The sequence below is a fragment of the Lampris incognitus genome, chromosome 20, assembly GCF_029633865.1.
Source record: "Lampris incognitus isolate fLamInc1 chromosome 20, fLamInc1.hap2, whole genome shotgun sequence".
Lineage (NCBI taxonomy): Eukaryota > Metazoa > Chordata > Actinopteri > Lampriformes > Lampridae > Lampris > Lampris incognitus.
In genome coordinates, this window is record NC_079230.1 from 1,715,337 (window position 1) to 1,734,615 (window position 19,279).

The 19,279-nt window shown below is 45.7% G+C and overlaps 1 protein-coding gene across 1 annotated transcript in view; it reads left to right on the forward strand.

Annotated features, from left to right (window-relative positions):
- Positions 1 to 11,393: 11,393 nt before the first annotated feature.
- Positions 11,394 to 19,279, forward strand: part of LOC130130818 (ephrin type-B receptor 4b-like) — a 122,243-nt gene continuing 114,357 nt past the window's right edge. Inside the window, exon 1 of the mRNA XM_056300655.1 lies at positions 11,394 to 11,902. Coding sequence (XP_056156630.1) covers positions 11,824 to 11,902 — 79 coding nt within the window. The 5' untranslated portion in view covers positions 11,394 to 11,823. The remainder of the gene's footprint in view (positions 11,903 to 19,279) is intronic.

Sequence of the window (19,279 nt, forward strand, 5' to 3'; positions counted from 1 at the left end):
AACCACAGGGGACTACCAGCATCCCCCAGTAAGACCAGAGGGGACTACCAGCATCCTCCAGTAAAACCAGAGGGGACTACCAGCATCTCCCAGTAAAACCAGAGGGGACTACCAGCATCCCCCAGTAAGACCAGACTGGACTACCAGCATCTCCCAGTAAGATCAGACTGGACTACCAGCATCTCCCAGTAAAACCAGAGGGGACTACCAGCATTGTCCAGTAAAACCTGACTGGGCTACCATCATCTCCCAGTAAAACCAGAGGGGACTACCAGCATCCCCCAATAAGACCAGACTTGACTACTAGCATCTCCCAGTCAGACCAGAGGGGATCCAAAGGAAGTAAATCAAGTGCAACTGGACTTGGTCTATATCCGTGAAGACGTTTCGCCTCCCATCCAAGAGGCTTCCTCAGTTCCTGCCTTTCTGACTAGACCAAGCTAGTCTGACTGGCTGCTGACGAGACTCAGCATTTATCCTCTTTGGAGTCGTTGTCAGAGCTATTGATATGTGTGGCTCTTTGTGTTCCGATGTTTAGCAACGCCCGTCGTTATCAGAGGTATTGATATGCGTGGCTCTTTGTGATCCGATGTTTAGCGGCGACGGTGGTTGGGGGTGTTAGTTTCGACTTCCTTGTTCAGCGGCCATGAGAGTGGTTGGAGCCGTTAGTGAGCGACTGTTGTTCTTGGAGGCTAGGCTTCTTGAGTCTCCTGGGTAGAGATGAAAGGACGGTATTGTAAGTGGGAGATAGGTGGTGTCCCAGACCTCCTCCTCTGTTGAGGGATGGTTCTTCCAGTTTCACATAGATGGCTTCCTTCACCCCTCTTTCTAACCATCTATCTTCTCTGTCCAAAATGTGTACGTTGCTGTCCTGGAAGGAGTGTGTCTTCTCCTTTAGGTGTAGATAGACTGCTGAGTCTTGTCCTGAGGAGTTTGGCCTTCTGTGTTGGACCATCCGTTTGTGTAGTGGTTGTTTGGTTTCTCCTATGTATAGGTCAGTACAATCCTCATGGCATTGTACAGCATACACCAGACTGCTTTTCTGGGTGTGTGGTACACGGTCTTTGGGATGAACCAGTCTTTGTGGGAGTGTGTTGCTGGGTTTGAAGTATACCGGGATGCGGTGTTTGTTAAAAATTCTCCTGAGTTTCTCGGAGACCCCAGAAACATACGGGATAATTGTGTTATTCCTTCTGTTCCTTTTCTCCTCATCACTCACCTGGTTGGTCTTTTTGGAACGTGTTGCAGTTTTCACAAAGGTCCAACTGGGGTAGCCGCAGGGTTTTTAAAGCTCCCCTCAGGTGTTTGTGTTCTTCTCGTTGGGCCTGAGTGCTGCTGGGCACATTGTCAGCTCTGTGTTGCAGAGTTCTGATGACGCTCAGTTTGTGTTCCAGAGGGTGGTGTGAGTCCAAAAGTAGATATTGGTCTGTGTGTGAGTAGGTTTCCTGTAAACCCCAATGTGGAGGCTCCTGTCTTCCCCAATGTGGACGTCACAGTCCAAGAAGGGAAAACTGTTGTTCTTTACGTCTTCCCTTGTGAACTTAACGTTCTTGTCCACTGAGTTGATGTGTTTGGTAAACGCTTGCACCTCTTGTGTTTGGATTTTGACCCATGTGTCGTCCACATATCTGAACCAGTGGCTCGGAGGTGTTCCTCTGAAGGAGTTCAGGGCCCTGTGTTCTACCTCTTCCATATATAAGTTGGCCACAATGGGCTATACTGGTGAGCCCATTGCACAGCCGTGTTTCTGTCTGTAAAACTGGCCCCCGAATTGGAAATATGTAGTGTTCAGGCAAAGGTCCAGTAGTTGGAAAATCTGGTCTGGGCTGAGGTTGGTCCTATTGTGGAGGGTGTCGTCCCGTAGCAAACGTTGCCTCACAGTTTCCGAAGCCTCCATGGTTGGGATGCAGGTGAATAACGAGGTCACGTCGTAGGATACCATGGTTTCATCCGGTTCCAGTTTTACACCTTGGACCTTGTCCACGAAGTCAGTGGAGTTTTGGATATGGTGAGGTGTTTCGCCCACTAAAGGGGTCAAGATGTTGGCTATATGTTTGGCAATGTTGTACGTGACCGAGTTTATGAGGGGACTACCAGCATCTCCCAGTAAGACCAGACTGGACTACCAGCATCTCCCAGTAAGACCAGAGGAGACGATGGAATATTCCACTGGCTTAACTGGGTTGCAGAGACCAGACCACTGTGTGTGTGCATGTGTCTGTGTGTGTCTAGCTTGCTTAATTTCATAGAAGAGAATTCCAAACGTATGGCACAATTGTTAAACCAAAACACACACACACACACACACACACGTGCGCACACACACACACACACACACACACACACACACACACACACACACACACACACACACACACACACACAGCATTCCAACAGGAAGTGCTTCTCTGTTAACTTCCTGTCACGACCTTCATTGTCCCAGGGTCACTGAGTCGACGCTCCAGAGAGGAGGGGTTTGTTTCCGGGGGCAACGAGGAGCTGAAGCATCAGGAGCCCACCCTGTCACTTCACTGCCAACAGACACACACACACACACACACACACACACACACACACACACACACACACGAGTCAATGTGTGTGTGTTACCTAGAAAAAGACACACAGACAGCTCTGTCTGTCTCTCTGTCTCAGTAGCTACACAGTGAATCTACTACTACTACTACTACTACTACTACTACTACTACTACTACTACTATTGCTACCACTATTACTACTACTACTACTACTACTATTGCTACCACTATTACTACTATTACTACTACTACTACTTTCGGCTGCTCCCGTTAGGGGGCGCCACAGTGGATCATCCGTTTCCATGTCTTCCTGTCCTCTGCATCTTCCTCTGTCACACCAGCCACCTGCATGTCCTCCCTCACCACCTCCATAAACCTCCTCTTTGGCCTTCCTCTTCTCCTCTTCCCTGGCAGCTCCATATTCAGCATCCTTCTCCCAGTATACCCAGCATCTCTCCTCCACACATGTCCACACCATCTCAATCTTGTCTCTCTTGCTTTGTCTCCAAACCGTCCAACCTGAGCTGTCCCTCTAATATACTCGTTCCTAATCCTGTCCTTCTTCATCACTCCCAGTGAAAATCTTATCATCTTCATCTCTGCCACCTCCAGCTCCTCCTCCTGTCTTTTCATCAGTGCCACTGTCTCCAGACCATATAACATAGCTGGTCTCACTACCATCTTGTAAACCTTCCCTTTAACTCTTGCTGGTACCCTTCTGTCACACATCACTCCTGACACACTTCTCCACCCACTCCACCCTGCCTGCACTCTCTTCTTCACCTCTCTTCTGCACTCCCCGTTACTTTGGACAGTTGACCCCAAATATTTGAACTCATACACCTTCGTCACCTCCACTCTTTGCATCCTCACCATTTCACTGTCCTCCCTCTCATTCATGCATAGGTATTCCGTCTTGCTCCTACTAACTTTCATTCCTCTTCTCTCCAGTGCATACCTCCACCTCTCCAGGCTCTCCTCCACCTGCACCGTACTCTCACTACACATCACAATGTCATCCGCAAACATCATAGTCCATGGAGACTCCTGCCTGATCTCGTCCGTCAACCTGTCCATCACCATCACCAAAGCAAACATCACATCTGTGGTGCTCTTTCATGCCATGAAACCATACTGCTGCTGCTGATCATCACCTCTCCTCCTCTTAACCTAGCTTCTATTACTCTTTCCCAAATCTTCATGCTGTGGCTGATCATCACCACCTCTCCTCCTCTTAACCTAGCTTCTATTACTCTTTCCCAAATCTTCATGCTGTGGCTGATCATCACCACCTCTCCTCCTCTTAACCTAGCTTCTATTACTCTTTCCCATATCTTCATGCTGTGGCTGATCATCACCACCTCTCCTCTTAACCTAGCTTCTATTACTCTTTCCCAAATCTTCATGCTGTGGCTGATCATCACCTCTCCTCTTAACCTAGCTTCTATTACTCTTTCCCATATCTTCATGCTGTGGCTGATCAACTTTATACCTCTGTAGTTGCTACAGTTCTGCACATCACCCTTGTTCTTGAAAATCGGTACCAGTATGCTTCTTCTCCACTCCTCAGGCATCCTCTCACTTTCCAGGATTGTGTTAAACAATCTAGTTAGAAACCCCACTGCCATCTCTCCTAAACACCTCCATGCCTCCACAGGTACTATGTCATCAGGACCAACTGCCTTTCCACTCTTCATCCTCTTCATAGCTGCCCTCACTTCCTCCTTGCTAATCCACCACACTTCCTGGTTCACTATCCCTACATCATCCAACCTTCTCTCTCTCTCATTTTCTAGATACACAGTGAATGAAGGGTATTTATTGTTTGTATTTATCACGTATTTATTTATTTATAAGTATTTATTGTTTGGTGTGTATTTATTGTGTTTATTTCACAAACACCTGTTTAAAAAACACAATCGCACACACCAAACTGAAATCCACATATGGAAGAGTTTACCAGTATCACCCTAAAAGACCAGTATGACCCCATTAGACCAGAGTAACCCCAGAAGATAAGAGTAAGCCCAGTAGACCTGTTTAACCACAGTATACCAGAGTAGCCCCAGTATGAACCCAGAAGACCACTATGACACAACTAGACCAGTATTACCCCAGTAGACCAATATGACCCCAGAAGACCAGTATAACCCACATAGACCACTATGATCCCAAAAGACCGGAGTAACTCTAGAAGGCCACTATGACCCCAGTTGACTAGTATTACCCCAGTAGACCAGCATAACCCCAGAAGACCAGTATGACCCCAGAAGACCACTATGAGCCCAGTAGACCAGTATCAACCCAGTGGACTAATATGAATCCAATAGACCAGAGTAATCCTAGAAAACCACTGTCACCACAGTAGACCAGTTTGACCCCAGTAGACCATTATCTTCCATCACTCAGCTGGATTCTATTGTTTTTATTTGGGGGAGGGGGGTATTAAAAGACCATAAAAAGGAAATTCAGATATTTATTTCTAAATATATTATAAATGTTGGAAATAATTGCGGAAAACATGACAATATTAGGAACTATGTAGTACTTGATTGTGGAGGTAGACCACTTTTCCGTGGTAGATGATTTACTATACATCATGGTCACTGGTGGAAGATGATTTACTATACATCATGGATACTGGTGGTAGATGATTTAATATACATCATGGTCACTGGTGGTAGATGGTTTACTATACATCATGGTCTCTGGTGGTAGATGATTTACTATACATCATGGTCACTGGTGGAAGATGATTTACTATACATCATGGTCACTGGTGGAAGATGATTTACTAGACATCATGGTCTCTGGTGGTAGATGATTTACTATACATCATGGTCACTGGTGGAAGATGATTTACTATACATCATGGTCACTGGTGGAAGATGATTTACTATACATCATGGTCTCTGGTGGTAGATGATTTACTATACATCATGGTCTCTGGTGGTAGATGGTTTACTATACATCATGGTCTCTGGTGGTAGATGATTTACTATACATCATGGTCACTGGTGGAAGATGATTTACTATACATCATGGTCTCTGGTGGAAGATGATTTACTATACATCATGGTCACTGGTGGAAGATGATTTACTAGACATCATGGTCACTGGTGGAAGATGATTTACTATACATCATGGTCACTGGTAGATGATTTACTATACATCATGGTCTCTGGTGGTAGATGATTTACTATACATCATGGTCACTGGTGGTAGATGATTTACTATACATCATGGTCACTGGTGGTAGATGATTTACTATACATCATGGTCTCTGGTGGAAGATGATTTACTATACATCATGGTCACTGATGGTAGATGATTTACTATACATCATGGTCACTGGTGGTAGATGGTTTACTATACATCATGGTCACTGGTGGTAGATGATTTACTATACATCATGGTCTCTGGTGGAAGGTGATTTACTATACATCATGGTCACTGGTGGAAGATGATTTACTAGACATCATGGTCTCTGGTGGAAGATGATTTACTATACATCATGGTCACTGGTGGTAGATGGTTTACTATACATCATGGTCACTGGTGGAAGGTGATTTACTATACATCATTGTCACTGGTGGTAGATGGTTTACTATACATCATGGTCTCTGGTGGAAGGTGATTTACTATACATCATTGTCACTGGTGGTAGATGGTTTACTATACATCATGGTCTCTGGTGGTAGATGATTTACTATACATCATGGTCACTGGTGGCAGATGATTTACTATACATCATGGTCTCTGGTGGTAGATGATTTACTATACATCATTGTCACTGGTGGTAGATGATTTACTATACATCAAGGTCTCTGGTGGTAGATGATTTACTATACATCATGGTCACTGGTGGTAGATGATTTACTATACATCATGGTCTCTGGTGGTAGATGATTTACTATACATCATGGTCACTGGTGGTAGATGATTTACTATACATCATGGTCTCTGGTGGTAGATGATTTACTATACATCATGGTCTCTGGTGGTAGGTGATTTACTATACATCATGGTCTCTGGTGGAAGATGGTTTACTATACACCATGGTCACTGGTGGTAGATGATTTACTATACATCATGGTGACTGGTGGAAGGTGATTTACTATACATCATGGTCACTGGTGGTAGATGATTTACTATAAATCATGGTCACTGGTGGAAGGTGATTTACTATACATCATGGTCACTGGTGGTAGATGATTTACTATACATCATGGTGACTGGTGGAAGGTGATTTACTAGACATCATGGTGACTGGTGGTAGATGATTTACTATACATCATGGTCACTGGTGGAAGGTGATTTACTATACATCATGGTCACTGGTGGTAGATGATTTACTATACATCATGGTGACTGGTGGAAGGTGATTTACTGGACATCATGGTCTCTGGTGGAAGATGATTTACTAGACATCATGGTCTCTGGTGGAAGGTGATTTACTATACATCATGGTGACTGGTGGAAGGTGATTTACCATACATCATGGTCTCTGGTGGAAGGTGATTTACTATACATCATGGTCTCTGGTGGAAGGTGATTTACTATACATCATGGTCTCTGGTGGAAGGTGATTTACTATACATCATGGTCTCTGGTGGAAGGTGATTTACTATACATCATGGTGACTGGTGGAAGGTGATTTACTATACATCATGGTCACTGGTGGAAGGTGATTTACTAGACATCATGGTCACTGGTGGAAGGTGATTTACTAGACATCATGGTGACTGGTGGAAGGTGATTTACTATACATCATGGTCACTGGTGGAAGGTGATTTACTAGACATCATGGTCACTGGTGGAAGGTGATTTACTATACATCATGGTCTCTGGTGGAAGGTGATTTACTATACATCATGGTCTCTGGTGGAAGGTGATTTACTATACATCATGGTCTCTGGTGGAAGGTGATTTACTATACATCATGGTCTCTGGTGGAAGATGATTTACTATACATCATGGTCTCTGGTGGAAGGTGATTTACTATACATCATGGTCACTGGTGGAAGGTGATTTACTAGACATCATGGTCACTGGTGGAAGGTGATTTACTAGACATCATGGTGACTGGTGGAAGATGATTTACTATACATCATGGTCTCTGGTGGAAGATGATTTACTATACATCATGGTCTCTGGTGGAAGGTGATTTACTATACATCATGGTGACTGGTGGAAGGTGATTTACTAGACATCATGGTCACTGGTGGAAGGTGATTTACTAGACATCATGGTGACTGGTGGAATGTGATTTACTATACATCATGGTCACTGGTGGAAGGTGATTTACTATACATCATGGTGACTGGTGGAAGGTGATTTACCATACATCATGGTCTCTGGTGGAAGGTGATTTACTATACATCATGGTCTCTGGTGGAAGGTGATTTACTATACATCATGGTCTCTGGTGGAAGGTGATTTACTATACATCATGGTCTCTGGTGGAAGATGATTTACTATACATCATGGTCTCTGGTGGAAGGTGATTTACTATACATCATGGTCTCTGGTGGAAGGTGATTTACTATACATCATGGTCTCTGGTGGAAGGTGATTTACTATACATCATGGTCTCTGGTGGAAGGTGATTTACTATACATCATGGTCTCTCGTGGAAGATGATTTACTATACATCATGGTCTCTGGTGGAAGGTGATTTACTATACATCATGGTCACTGGTGGAAGGTGATTTACTAGACATCATGGTCTCTGGTGGAAGGTGATTTACTATACATCATGGTGACTGGTGGAAGGTGATTTACCATACATCATGGTCTCTGGTGGAAGGTGATTTACTATACATCATGGTCTCTGGTGGAAGGTGATTTACTATACATCATGGTCTCTGGTGGAAGGTGATTTACTAGACATCATGGTCACTGGTGGAAGGTGATTTACTAGACATCATGGTGACTGGTGGAATGTGATTTACTAGACATCATGGTCACTGGTGGTAGATGATTTACTATACACTTAAAGTTCGTTCCTTAACATTCGTTCAAAAGTAAGACATTAGAACGTTGGAAAATTAAAACGTTAGAGCATTAAAACATTAGACATTAGAATATTAAAACATGAGAACATTAAAACGTTAGAACATTAAAACATTAGACGGTAGAACATTAGAACATTGGAACATTAGAACATTATACGTTGGAATGTTAGAAAGTTAGACCGTTAGAGCGTTAAAACATTAGATGTTAGAGCTTTAGAACATTAGCACATTAGAACGCTCTAAAGTTAGCACATTTGAACGTTAGTACGTTAGAACATTGGAACATTAGAACATTAGACGTTGGAATGTTAGAACGTTAAAACATTAGATGTTAGAACGTTAACACATTGGAACATTAAAATATTAGATGTTAGATCATTAGAACGTTAGGCCGTGAGGACATTGGAACATTAGAACATTAGACGTTGGAATGTCAGAACCTTAGAATGTTAGAACATTAAAACGTTAGATGATAGAGCGTGAGCGCATTAGAACGTTTTAACATTGGGACTTTAGAACGTTAGACATTAGAACATTGGAACGTTACAACTTTAGAACATTGGAACATTAGACATTAGAACATTGGAACGTTACAAATTTAGAACATTGGAACATTAGAACGTTAGAACATTATACGTTAGAACGTTAACTCGTGTTTTAACGTTCTGTTTCAATGTTCTAATTTAATGAAAGAAAGACAGAGAGAAATGGATGAGAGTAAGTGACAGACAGACAGACTGAGAGACAAACTGACTGAGACAGACAGACCGAGAGACAGACTGACTGAGAGACACAGACAGACAGACTGAGAGACAGACTGAGAGACAGACAGAGACAGACAGACTGAGAGACAGACAGAGACAGGCTGACTGAGAGACAGACTGAGAGACAGACAGAGACAGACAGACTGAGAGACAGACTGAGACAGACAGAGACAGACAGAGACAGACAGACTGAGAGACAGACAGAGACAGACAGACTGACTGAGAGACAGACTGAGAGACAGACAGAGACAGACAGACTGAAAGACAGACAGAGACAGACAGACAGACAGACAGACTGAGACAGACAGAGACAGACAGACTGAGACAGACAGACAGACTGAGAGACAGACAGAGACAGGCTGACTGAGACAGACAGACTGAGAGAGACAGACAGACTGAGAGACAGACAGACTGAGAGACTGAGAGAGACAGACTGAGAGAGACAGACAGACTGAGAGACAGACAGAGACAGGCTGACTGAGAGACAGACTGAGAGACAGACAGAGACAGACTGAGACAGACAGAGACAGACAGAGACAGACAGACTGAGAGACAGACAGAGACAGACAGACTGACTGAGAGACAGACTGAGAGACAGACAGAGACAGACAGACTGAAAGACAGACAGAGACAGACAGACAGACAGACAGACTGAGAGAGACAGAGACAGACAGACTGAGAGACAGACAGAGAGAGACAGACTGAGAGAGACAGACAGACTGAGAGACTGAGAGAGACAGACTGAGAGAGACAGACAGACTGAGAGACAGACAGAGACAAGACAGACTGAGAGACAGACAGACTGAGAGACAGACTGACTGAGAGACAGACTGAGAGACAGACTGAGAGAGACAGACACACACAGACAGACAGACAGAGAGACAGACAGACTGAGAGAGACAGACTGAGACAGACAGACTGAGAGACAGACAGACTGAGAGACTGAGAGAGACAGACTGAGACAGACAGACTGGGAGACAGACAGAGAGACAGACAGACTGAGAGACAGACAGAGACAAGACAGACTGAGAGACAGACAGACTGAGAGACAGACAGACTGAGAGACAGACTGACTGAGAGACAGACTGAGAGACAGACTGAGAGAGACAGACACACACAGACAGACAGACAGACAGAGAGACAGACAGACTGAGAGAGACAGACTGAGACAGACAGACTGAGAGACAGACAGACTGAGAGACAGACAGACTGAGAGACAGACAGACTGAGAGACAGACTGAGAGACAGACTGAGAGAGACAGACACACACAGACAGACAGACAGACAGACAGAGAGACAGACAGACTGAGAGAGACAGACTGAGACAGACAGACTGAGAGACAGACAGACTGAGAGACACAGACAGACAGACTGAGACAGACAGACTGAGAGACAGACAGACTGAGAGACAGACTGAGAGAGACAGACACACACAGACAGACAGACAGAGAGACAGACAGACTGAGAGAGACAGACTGAGACAGACAGACTGAGACAGACAGACTGAGAGACAGACAGACTGAGAGACACAGACAGACAGACTGAGACAGACAGACTGAGAGACAGACGAAGAATTCCAGGATTGAAATATAAATTCCTTCATCATACTGTTTGTCACTCCCCGTGCCTCACAGTGACTGACAGACAAACCGACCAGTCAGCTCGCTGGTGCCTGCTGCATGGGGTCGGGGTTTGGAGGGGTGCCTGCTCCATGGGGGCGGGGTTTCAGGGGTGCCTGCTCCATGGGGGCGGGGTTTGCAGGGTGGGACAGTAGGCTCGTTCAGCAGGAAAAGAAGTTTAATCCGTGAACTTGATTTTCTGAAGGACTTCTGCTGGATTCGGTCTTTTGGTCGCCAACAAGTCTGGATTTGATGTGACTCTGTAGGCAGTGGACAGACACACAGACAGACGGACACACAGACAGGGAAAGGGGGGGGGGGGCGAGAGAGACAAAGGGGTTTCCCTCTCGGTGAGGGGAGGAATGTAGAGGAGGGGGGAGTGTGTGAGTGTGTGAGTGTGTGTGAGTGTGTGTGAGTGTGTGTGTGTGTGTGTGTGTGTGTGTGTGTGTGTGTGTGTGTGTGTGTCCAGAAAGCGTGCGGCCGGGCAGAGGAGCGGCGGTCCGTGTTCGTGCTGTGGAAGAAGAAGAAGGGAACTGATTTCTGACGGAGGACCAACTGAAAACAAGAAGGAAGCAACCGGAGCCGCTGAGGCCGACATGACGTGAGGGCGCCGGAAAGGACTCCGGGGTTTCTCGCTTCGAGCTTTGCTTTTCTCTGCCGTGCGCGGAAAAGTTTTGTGTAGCAGTTTGTTTTCCGGACGGGAAACAGACCCCGACTCGAAGCGCACTCGACCTCCCGTTACTCCCGTTGACCCGACGTGTGAAGGATCTCGTCTGGCTTCCAAACCTCCAGCCCTCCGGTCTGCCGGGACCCGTGGCGGGGCGCGAGCCCAGCAGATGTGGCCGGGACTGGACAGAACGGAGCTTCGGCTTTCATCGGAGCGGTGATGGACAGGCGGACAGCGCGCGGGGCCGCCGTGGCGCTCGCGCTGCTGCTCTCCGTATCCGCGTGCAGGGCGGAAGAAGGTAAAACAGCATTTGTGTTTCTTTTTTTTGGGGTGGGGGGTAGGGGGGGTAGGGGGGTTGTGTTTTCAGGTTTCTGTGTAAAGTATTTGTCAGATCACATGTTAGAGGAGACGAGACGTGGTTCTACAAAGTCACACAACTTTTATGTTTCAACTGGAACCGTGTTCAGGTTCAGATGAGAACGTGGAGGTTTGTTCGGGTTCAGATGAGACGAGGAGGTTTGTTCGGGTTCAGATGAGACGAGGAGGTTTGTTCGGGTTCAGATGAGAACATGAAGGAGTGTTCAGGTTCAGATGAGAACGAGGAGGTTTGTTCAGGTTTAAATGAGAACGTGGAGGTTTGTTCATGTTTAGATGAGAACGTGGAGGTTTGTTCAGGTTCAGATGAGAACATGAAGTTGTGTTCAGGTTCAGATGAGAACTTGGAGGTTTGTTCATGTTTAGATGATAATGTGGAGGTTTGTTCAGGTTCAGATGAGACGAGGAGGTTTGTTCGGGTTCAGATGAGAACATGAAGGAGTGTTCAGGTTCAGATGAGAACGAGGGGGTTTGTTCAGGTTTAAATATGAACGTGGAGGTTTGTTCATGTTTAGATGAGAACGTGGAGGTTTGTTCAGGTTCAGATGAGAACTTGGAGGTTTGTTCATGTTTAGATGAGAATGTGGAGGTTTGTTCAGGTTCAGATGAGAACATGAAGGTGTGTTCAGGTTCAGATGAGAACGAGGAGGTTTGTTCATGTTTAGATGAGAACGTGGAGGTTTGTTCAGGTTCAGATGAGAACATGAAGTTGTGTTCAGGTTCAGATGAGAACTTGGAGGTTTGTTCATGTTTAGATGAGAATATGGAGGTTTGTTCAGGTTCAGATGAGAACATGAAGGTGTGTTCAGGTTCAGATGAGAACGAGGAGATTTCTTCAGGTTCAGATGACAACGAGGAGATTTATTCAGGTTCAGATGACAACGAGGAGATTTATTCAGGTTCAGATGAGAACGAGGAGGTTTATTCAGGTTCAGATGAGAACGAGGAAGTTTGTTCAGGTTCAGATGAGAACGAGAAGGTTTGTTGGGGTTCAGATGAAAACGAGGAGGTTTGTTGGGGTTCAGATGAGAACACGGAGGTTTATTCAGGTTCAGATTAGAACGAGTAGGTTTATTCAGGTTCAGATGAGAACATGGAGGTTTATTCCGGTTCGGATGAGAACGAGGAGGTTTATTCAGGTTCAGATGAGAACGTGGAGGTTTGTTCAGGTTCAGATGAGAACGCGGAGGTTTATTCAGGTTCAGATGAGAATGAGGAGGTATGTTCGGGTTCAGATGACAACATGAAGGTTTGTTCAGGTTCACATAAGACCGTGGAGGTTTATTCAGGTCAGATGAGAACGAGGAGGTTTGTTCGGGTTAAGATGAGAACATGAAGGTGTGTTCGGGTTCAGATGACAACGAGGAGATTTATTCAGGTTCAGATGAGAACGATTAGGTTTGTTCAGGATCAGATGAGAACGAAGAGGTTTGTTGGGGTTCAGATGAGAGCGTGGAAGTTTGTTCCAGTTCAGATGGGAACGAGGAGGTTTATTCAGGTTCAGATGAGAACGAAGAGGTTTATTCAGGTTCAGGTGAGAAGGAGGAGGTTTGTTGGGGTTCAGATGAGAACGAGGAGGTATATTCAGGGTCAGATGAGAACGAGGAGGTGTGTTCGGGTTCAGATGAGAACGTGAGCGTTTATTCAGGTTCAGATGAGAACGAGGAGGTTTATTCAGGTTCAGATGAGAACGAGGAGGTTTGTTCAGGTTCAGATGAGAACGAGAAGGTTTGTTGGGGTTCAGATGAGAACGTGGAGGTTTGTTCCGGTTCAGATGAGAACGAGGAGGTTTGTTGGGGCTCAAATGAGAACGAGGCGGTTTGTTCCAGTTCAGATGAGAACGAGGAGGTTTATTCAGGTTCAGATGAGAACGATGTAGTTTGTTGGGGTTCAGATGAGAACAAGGAGGTTTGTTCAGGTTCAGATGAGAACGATGAAGTTTGTTGGGGTTCAGAGAAGAACAAGGAGGTTTGTTCAGGTTCAGATGAGATCGTGGTGGTTTGTTGGGGTTCAGATGAGAACGTGGAGGTTTGTTCAGGTTCAGATGAGAACGAGGTGGTTTATTGAGGTTCAGATGAGAACGTGGAGTTTTATTCAGGTCCAGATGAGAAACAGGAGGTTTTTGGGGTTCAGATGAGAACGAGGAGGTTTGTTGGGGTTCAGATGAGAACGAGGAGGTTTGTTGGGGTTCAGATGAGAACGAGGAGGTTTATTCAGGTTCAGATGAGAACGAGGAGGTTTGTTGGGTTTCAGATGAGAATGAGGAGGTTTATTCAGGTTCGAACGAGGAGGTTTGTTCAGGTTCAGATGAGAACGAGGTGGTTTATTCACGTTTAGATGAGAACGTGGAGGTTTATTCCGGTTCAGATGAGAATGAGGAGGTTTATTCAGGTTCAGATGAGAACGAGGAGGTTTTTTTGGGGTTCATATGAGAATGTGGAGGTTTGTTCAGCTTCAGATGACAACGTGAAGGTTTGTTCAGGTTCAGATGAGAACGAGGATTGTTCAGGTTCAGATGAGAACGAGGAGGTTTGTTCGGGTTCACATGAGAACGAGGAGGTTTATTCAGGTTCACATGAGAACGAGGAGGTTTATTCAGGTTCAAATGAGAACGAAGAGGTTTGTTGGGGTTCAGATGAGAAGGAGGAGGTTTGTTCCGGTTCAGATGAGGACAAGGAGGTTTGTTGGGGTTCAAATGAGAACGAGGCGGTTTGTTCCGGTTCAGATGAGAACGAGGAGGTTTATTCAGGTTCAGATGAGAACGATGAAATTTGTTGGGGTTCAGATGAGAACAAGGAGGTTTGTTCAGGTTCAGATGAGAACGATGAAGTTTGTTGGGGTTCAGATGAGAACAAGGAGGTTTGTTCAGGTTCAGATGAGATCGTGGTGGTTTGTTGGGGTTCAGATGAGAACGTGGAGGTTTGTTCAGGTTCAGATGAGAACGAGGTGGTTTATTCACGTTTAGATGAGAACGTGGAGGTTTATTCCGGTTCAGATGAGAATGAGGAGGTTTATTCAGGTTCAGATGAGAACGAGGAGGTTTGTTTGGGGTTCATATGAGAATGTGGAGGTTTGTTCAGCTTCAGATGACAACGTGAAGGTTTGTTCAGGTTCAGATGAGAACGAGGATTGTTCAGGTTCAGATGAGAACGAGGAGGTTTGTTCGGGTTCACATGAGAACGAGGAGGTTTATTCAGGTTCACATGAGAACGAGGAGGTTTATTCAGGTTCAAATGAGAACGAAGAGGTTTGTTGGGGTTCAGATGAGAACGTGGAGGTTTGTTCCGGTTCAGATGAGGACGAGGAGGTTTGTTGGGGTTCAAATGAGAACGAGGCGGTTTGTTCCGGTTCAGATGAGAACGAGGAGGTTTATTCAGGTTCAGATGAGAACGATGAAGTTTGTTGGGGTTCAGATGAGAACAAGGAGGTTTGTTCAGGTTCAGATGAGAACGATGAAGTTTGTTGGGGTTCAGATGAGAACAAGGTTTGTTCAGGTTCAGATGAGATCGTGGTGGTTTGTTGGGGTTCAGATGAGAACGTGGAGGTTTGTTCAGGTTCAGATGAGAAACAGGAGGTTTTTGGGGTTCAGATGAGAACGAGGTGGTTTATTCAGGTTCAGATGAGAACGGGGAGGTTTGTTGGGGTTCAGATGAGAACGAGGAGGTTTATTCAGGTTCAGATGAGAACGAGGAGGTTTGTTGGGTTTCAGATGAGAATGAGGAGGTTTATTCAGGTTCGAACGAGGAGGTTTGTTCAGGTTCAGATGAGAACGAGGTGGTTTATTCACGTTTAGATGAGAACGTGGAGGTTTATTCCGGTTCAGATGAGAATGAGGAGGTTTATTCAGGTTCAGATGAGAACAAGGAGGTTTGTTTGGGGTTCATATGAGAATGTGGAGGTTTGTTCAGCTTCAGATGACAACGTGAAGGTTTGTTCAGGTTCAGATGAGAACGAGGATTGTTCAGGTTCAGATGAGAACGAGGAGGTTTGTTCGGGTTCAGATGAGGACATGAATTTTTGTTCAGGTTCACATGAGAACGAGGAGGTTTATTCAGGTTCAAATGAGAATGAAGAGGTTTGTTGGGGTTCAGATGAGAACGTGGAGGTTTGTTCTGGTTCAGAATAGACCGAGGAGGTGTGTTCGGGTTCAGATGAGAACATGAAGGTTTGTTCGGGTTCAGATGAGAACGCGAACTTTTATTCAGGGTCAGATGAGAACGAGGAGGTTTATTCAGGATCAGATGAGAACGAAGAGGTTTGTTGGGGTTCAGATGAGAACATGAAGGTTTGTTCGGGTTCAGATGAGAACGCGAACTTTTATTCAGGGTCAGATGAGAACGAGGAGGTTTATTCAGGATCAGATGAGAACGAAGAGGTTTGTTGGGGTTCAGATGAGAACGAGGAGGTTTGTTGGGGTTCAGATGAGAACACGGAGGTTAATTTGGGTTCAGATGAGAACGTGGAGGTTTGTTTGGGTTCAGGTGACAACGAGGAGGGTTGCGTGTTGTAGACAGATGTTGTGCTCGTCACCACACAAACGGTAGTGTTATTGGTTAATACACCAGCTTTTATAGCCACACGGCGGCCACGTGTTATGTAGAACAGTGTTGTAAATACAACAGACAGCCATGCTTCACAGTACAGACGCTGTTGTGTGTCAATTCCAACGTTCTGCAGCAGTTTGTCCGCTGTCACCCCTTCACCCCGACTGTCACCCCTTCACCCCGACTGTCACCCCTTCACCCCGACTGTCACCTCTTCACCCTGACTGTCATCCCTTCACCCCGACTGTCACCCCTTCACCCCGACTGTCACCCCTTCACCCCGACTGTCACCCCTTCACCCTGACTGTCATCCCTTCACCCCGACTGTCACCCCTTCACCCCGACTGTCACCTTTTCACCCTGACTGTCATCCCTTCACCCCGACTGTCATCCCTTCACCCTGACTGTCACCCCTTCACCCTGACTGTCACCCCTTCACCCCGACTGTCACCCCTTCACCCCGACTGTCACCCCTTCACCCTGACTGTCATCCCTTCACCCTGACTGTCACCCCTTCACCCCGACTGTCACCCCTTCACCCTGACTGTCACCCCTTCACCCTGACTGTCATCCCTTCACCCTGACTGTCACCCCTTCACCCTGACTGTCACCCCTTCACCCCGACTGTCACCCCTTCACCCTGACTGTCACCCCTTCACCCCGACTGTCATCCCTTCACCCCGACTGTCACCCCTTCACCCTGACTGTCACCCCTTCACCCCGACTGTCACCTCTTCACCCTGACTGTCACCCCTTCACCCTGACTGTCACCCCTTCACCCCGACTGTCACCCCTTCACCCCGACTGTCATCCCTTCACCCCGACTGTCACCCCTTCACCCCGACTGTCACCCCTTCACCCCGACTGTCACCCCTTCACCCTGACTGTCACCCCTTCACCCCAACTGTCACCCCTTCACACTGACTGCCATGGAGGACTGAAGTCACAGTCACGGTGTCTGTCTGTTGTTGTGTTGTTGACCTACAAGAAATTTTACCATGGTAAACTAAAGTACATACCATGGTATACCATAGTAGTACCATTGTATTACCATGGTACTTCAGATATTACCGTGGTACACACCATGGTACCTCAGATATTACATGGTATATAACATGGTACTTCAGATATTACATGGTATATACCATGGTACCTCAGATATTACCATGGTATATACCATGGTACCTCAGATATTACATGGTATATACCATGGTACCTCAGATATTACATGGTATATACCATGGTATCTCAGATATTACCATTGTATATACCATGGTACCTCAGATATTACATGGTATATACCATGGTACCTCAGATATTACATGGTATATACCATGGTACCTCAGATATTACATGGTATATACCATGGTACCTCAGATATTACTATGGTATATTCCATAGTACCTCAGATATTACATGGTATATTCCATGGTACCTCAGATATTACATGGTATATACCATAGTATCTCAGATAGGCTATTACCATGGTACTATGTATCATGATAAGCACATTAGTCCCATGGTACCAACATTGTGATACCTCAGTACCTTACACACCACAGCACATACACAGCAAATCAGCAAGGGCTCCCTCCACCGTCTGCAGTTGGTACTACAAGCCGCTGCTCGGCTCATTCCCGGGACAAGGAGGCATGGCCAGATCACTCCTGTGCTTGCCTCCCTACACTGGCTCCCTGTTAGAGTTCCAGTTGATTTTACATTGTACTGCTCACTTTTGAGGCTTGAACTGGTCTTGCTCCTTCATACATTTGTGAGTTATTGACTTGGTATGTCCCCCCTCGACCATTAAGGTCTGCAGATGGAGCCCTGCTGGTTATTCCCAGGTCTCGCTTGCTTACAAAGGGTGACCGGGCTTTTGCTGCTAGAGCCCCCACACTATGGAGCACTCTTCCCGCTGAGCTAAGACGACCTGAGTCTCTAGCTGCTTTTAAATCTCGTCTTAATCATCTTGATCATTGATCCTACTCTTAGTCCTGCCTTGTCTGGCTTTATCTGTTTTTGGTTTTGGTTTTTTTGTGAAGCAATTTGTAACATTGTTTTAGAAAGGTGCTACATAAATAAAACTGTGATTATGGTTATTATGATTATTATTATTATTATTACATTTGAGGGTACCATGGTAGTATAAGAGCAGATCACTCCAGGTTGAGTATTGTGAAGTACTAAGACAGTGTACTGGACGGTGTAGCGTGGCAGGAAGTCTTAGGCCTGCCTGTCTCTCTGCTTCTTTTATCTCACATGATGTTTACTTTGTCAAAGCTGTCAAGGTGAAGGGTCAGCTACAGAACACACACACACACACACACACACACACACACACACACACACACACACACACACACACACACACACACACAGCTGTGTCTATCTGTCCTGTGTGGTGTGATATTGGTTTGAGCCTTTGCAGAAGTGACAGGTGCAGATCAGCAGCACTACAACATACCAACAGTATGAAGGTCAAAGTTCAACGCCACTCAGCCCTGATGAGGGATGGATCAATACTGATGATGGATGGATCAGTACTGATGATGGATGGATCAGTACTGATGATGGATCAGTACTGATGTTGGATGGATGAATACTGATGATGGATAGATCAGTGCTGATGGTGGATGGATCAGTACTGATGATGGATCAGTACTGATGTTGGATGGATGAATACTGATGATGGATAGATCAGTGCTGATGGTGGATGGATCAATACGGATGATGGATGGATCAGTACTGATGATGGA